The following is a 2,242-nucleotide window of genomic DNA, read 5'->3' on the forward strand; positions in this document are numbered from 1 at the left end:
CTGGCATCTCATAGGGCCTGCTGGACACAAGGACAGGATTCTATAGCTAATTATACTTTCTTTCTTGTGGAGTTATCCCATAAGGCTGAGTTGTTTTGAGGGCTTTGGGTACTTGAGATTCACCTCTGACTTGCCCACCCTGCAGTTTTATTGAGAGTCCAAGAGGTGCACAGGCAGCGTTACATCACAGCTGGAGGAGTGGCTTCTCTTATACTGGAGACTGTGTACATGGGTTTTGAGAAGAACGCATAATCTCAGGTCCAGTGTAGAAGGCTCATTAGTGCAAGATGATGACAGAATTAAAATGTAAATGGATTGAAAATGTTGTAGCAAAGCTAAGATGTTTAGGCATGTATTAATGGCTAGTGAACAGAAGGATAAAAATGTTGTGTGCATGAGTTAGGTAAGCAATGAACGCTAAAACGTCCTTCCTTGAGATACTGCGGTTTATTGCAGATTATCATGTACTTGAAGTTTCCATGGTATTGAGTGGGAAGCCATTAGAAAATAATACAAATCAGCATTTTTCTAAGTTATTCTTTCTGCCTCTTCCCTTGCTGATTTTCTACCACCTGGATCCATCAACCCTGTCTCTGAATCAAGTCTGATAATGGCATATTGACATCTCATCCCTTCACTCAAGAAATTCAGAATCCAGCAGCCGAGGTAAAACCAATCCCAAATCTTTAGCATTTAGCACCTGCGCCACCTAGGGTCCCACTACTCTTACCCTTCTCATCTATTGTGACTCTCCCACCACTCTGCCTGGTGCACTTAGCACAGCCCATAATACACTAAACCTGAGTGCTTACTAGGAGGACTTTTTATAGGGCCCGATTCCCTATCTAAGAAAACAGGCAGGAGTCCCAATCATATCACAGTCTTTATTACAGATCATGCCCTTGTTAAGTACTCATGCTCTAGCCCTACATTAGCTATGAAGGGTTCCTAGGACTTCACTGCCAGGAAATGACTGCCGCTGGAGACAGCACAGCTAGTTCAGAACTTAAGAGTCTGTAGCCTCAAATGAGGTTGAGCTTAAAAAGAAATTTATTAGATCTTTTGAGTGAATATATAGGACCAATGCCTCAAAATAACATTAAATAAACAAAAAACCTCGTTGCCATTGATTCCGACTCACAGCGACCCTTTAGGACAGAGTAGAACTGTCCCCACAGGGTTTCCAAGGAGCAGCTGGTGGATTCAAACTGCCGACATTTTGGTTAGCAGCCAAGCTCTTAATCACAGTGCCACCAGGGCTCCAAAAATAATTTTCCTTTTTTTTTGTTTTTTTTAATTTTCTCAGTTGCCCCACCTAAAGATTTCTCATATAGCTTTCATTTCCATTTCTCATGTCATATTCCTTTTTGACCTCACCTTGTGGTTGGGTTTTTGGCGAACCCAGTATTGACAAAAACTGGGCAGAGACATGAAGTTTTGACACCAGATTTTCCCAAGGTTTCAAGTTCTGATGTCAGAGCTTGGTGAAAGCCAACAGCAGCAGATTTGCTGGAACTGTAAGAGAATGATCAGCCATTGTTGTCTAAGGGAAAGTAAAACACAGTCCTTCCTCAGCTTTCTTAACAAAATCAGCCACACGTCTGAGAAAACAGTATTGCTTTGGTTTAAAAACAAATACAAGCTAACCTCCTCTGCCAAATCTTCCACTTGTGATCTTTCTAAGAGGATAAATTGTCATTCATTTTCATTTACATTTTCTTATGTGATTACACAGAGTTCTGAACGTACCAATTTCTTAATTAGCCACGATAGTACTACAACAAATGATAAGAACTCTTATCGACTGGCTCAATGCTCCTTTCTTTACGGTACGGGTAGGGTTTTCTAGTCAATATTCAAACTGTTTTCTAGTCAGTGTTATTACTGTTGTTATTTTGAAAAATGTGAATCAGGAAAAATCATATTTAGAAATACTACGTAACTAATATCTGTATTGACAAACTTCTGTGGGACTTTGTATATTCTCCTCTGTCTTTGGGTGAGTTCATAGTTTCTCTCTTGACGCTGATTGCCACCGTCACTTCCTAACTTGTAATGATCTGGAATCAAAAGACTCCAGATGGAGTGTGTGACTGTGTGTGTGTGTGTCCTTTTGCACATCACTTTCTTTTGATTTTCTGATCTTCAAAATGCACATAATCAAAATATAAGGCTGTTTTGAAGATTAAATCAAAGAAGATGTGCAAAACTACTTTACAATGTGTAAGGATCTATATAAATG

General features: G+C 39.8%; 1 protein-coding gene across 1 annotated transcript in view; it reads right to left on the minus strand.

Moving 5' to 3' along the window:
- Nucleotides 1-2,242, minus strand: part of LOC101355420 (17-beta-hydroxysteroid dehydrogenase 13) — a gene marked incomplete at its 5' end in the record, with an annotated part of 11,988 nt that overhangs the window by 5,838 nt on the left and 3,908 nt on the right. The window contains one exon of the mRNA XM_004391108.1: nt 1,378-1,515. Within this exon, the coding sequence (XP_004391165.1) occupies nt 1,378-1,515 (138 nt within the window). The remainder of the gene's footprint in view (nt 1-1,377; nt 1,516-2,242) is intronic.

This window comes from Trichechus manatus, unplaced genomic scaffold (genome assembly GCF_000243295.1).
Source record: "Trichechus manatus latirostris isolate Lorelei unplaced genomic scaffold, TriManLat1.0 scaffold00492, whole genome shotgun sequence".
Lineage (NCBI taxonomy): Eukaryota > Metazoa > Chordata > Mammalia > Sirenia > Trichechidae > Trichechus > Trichechus manatus.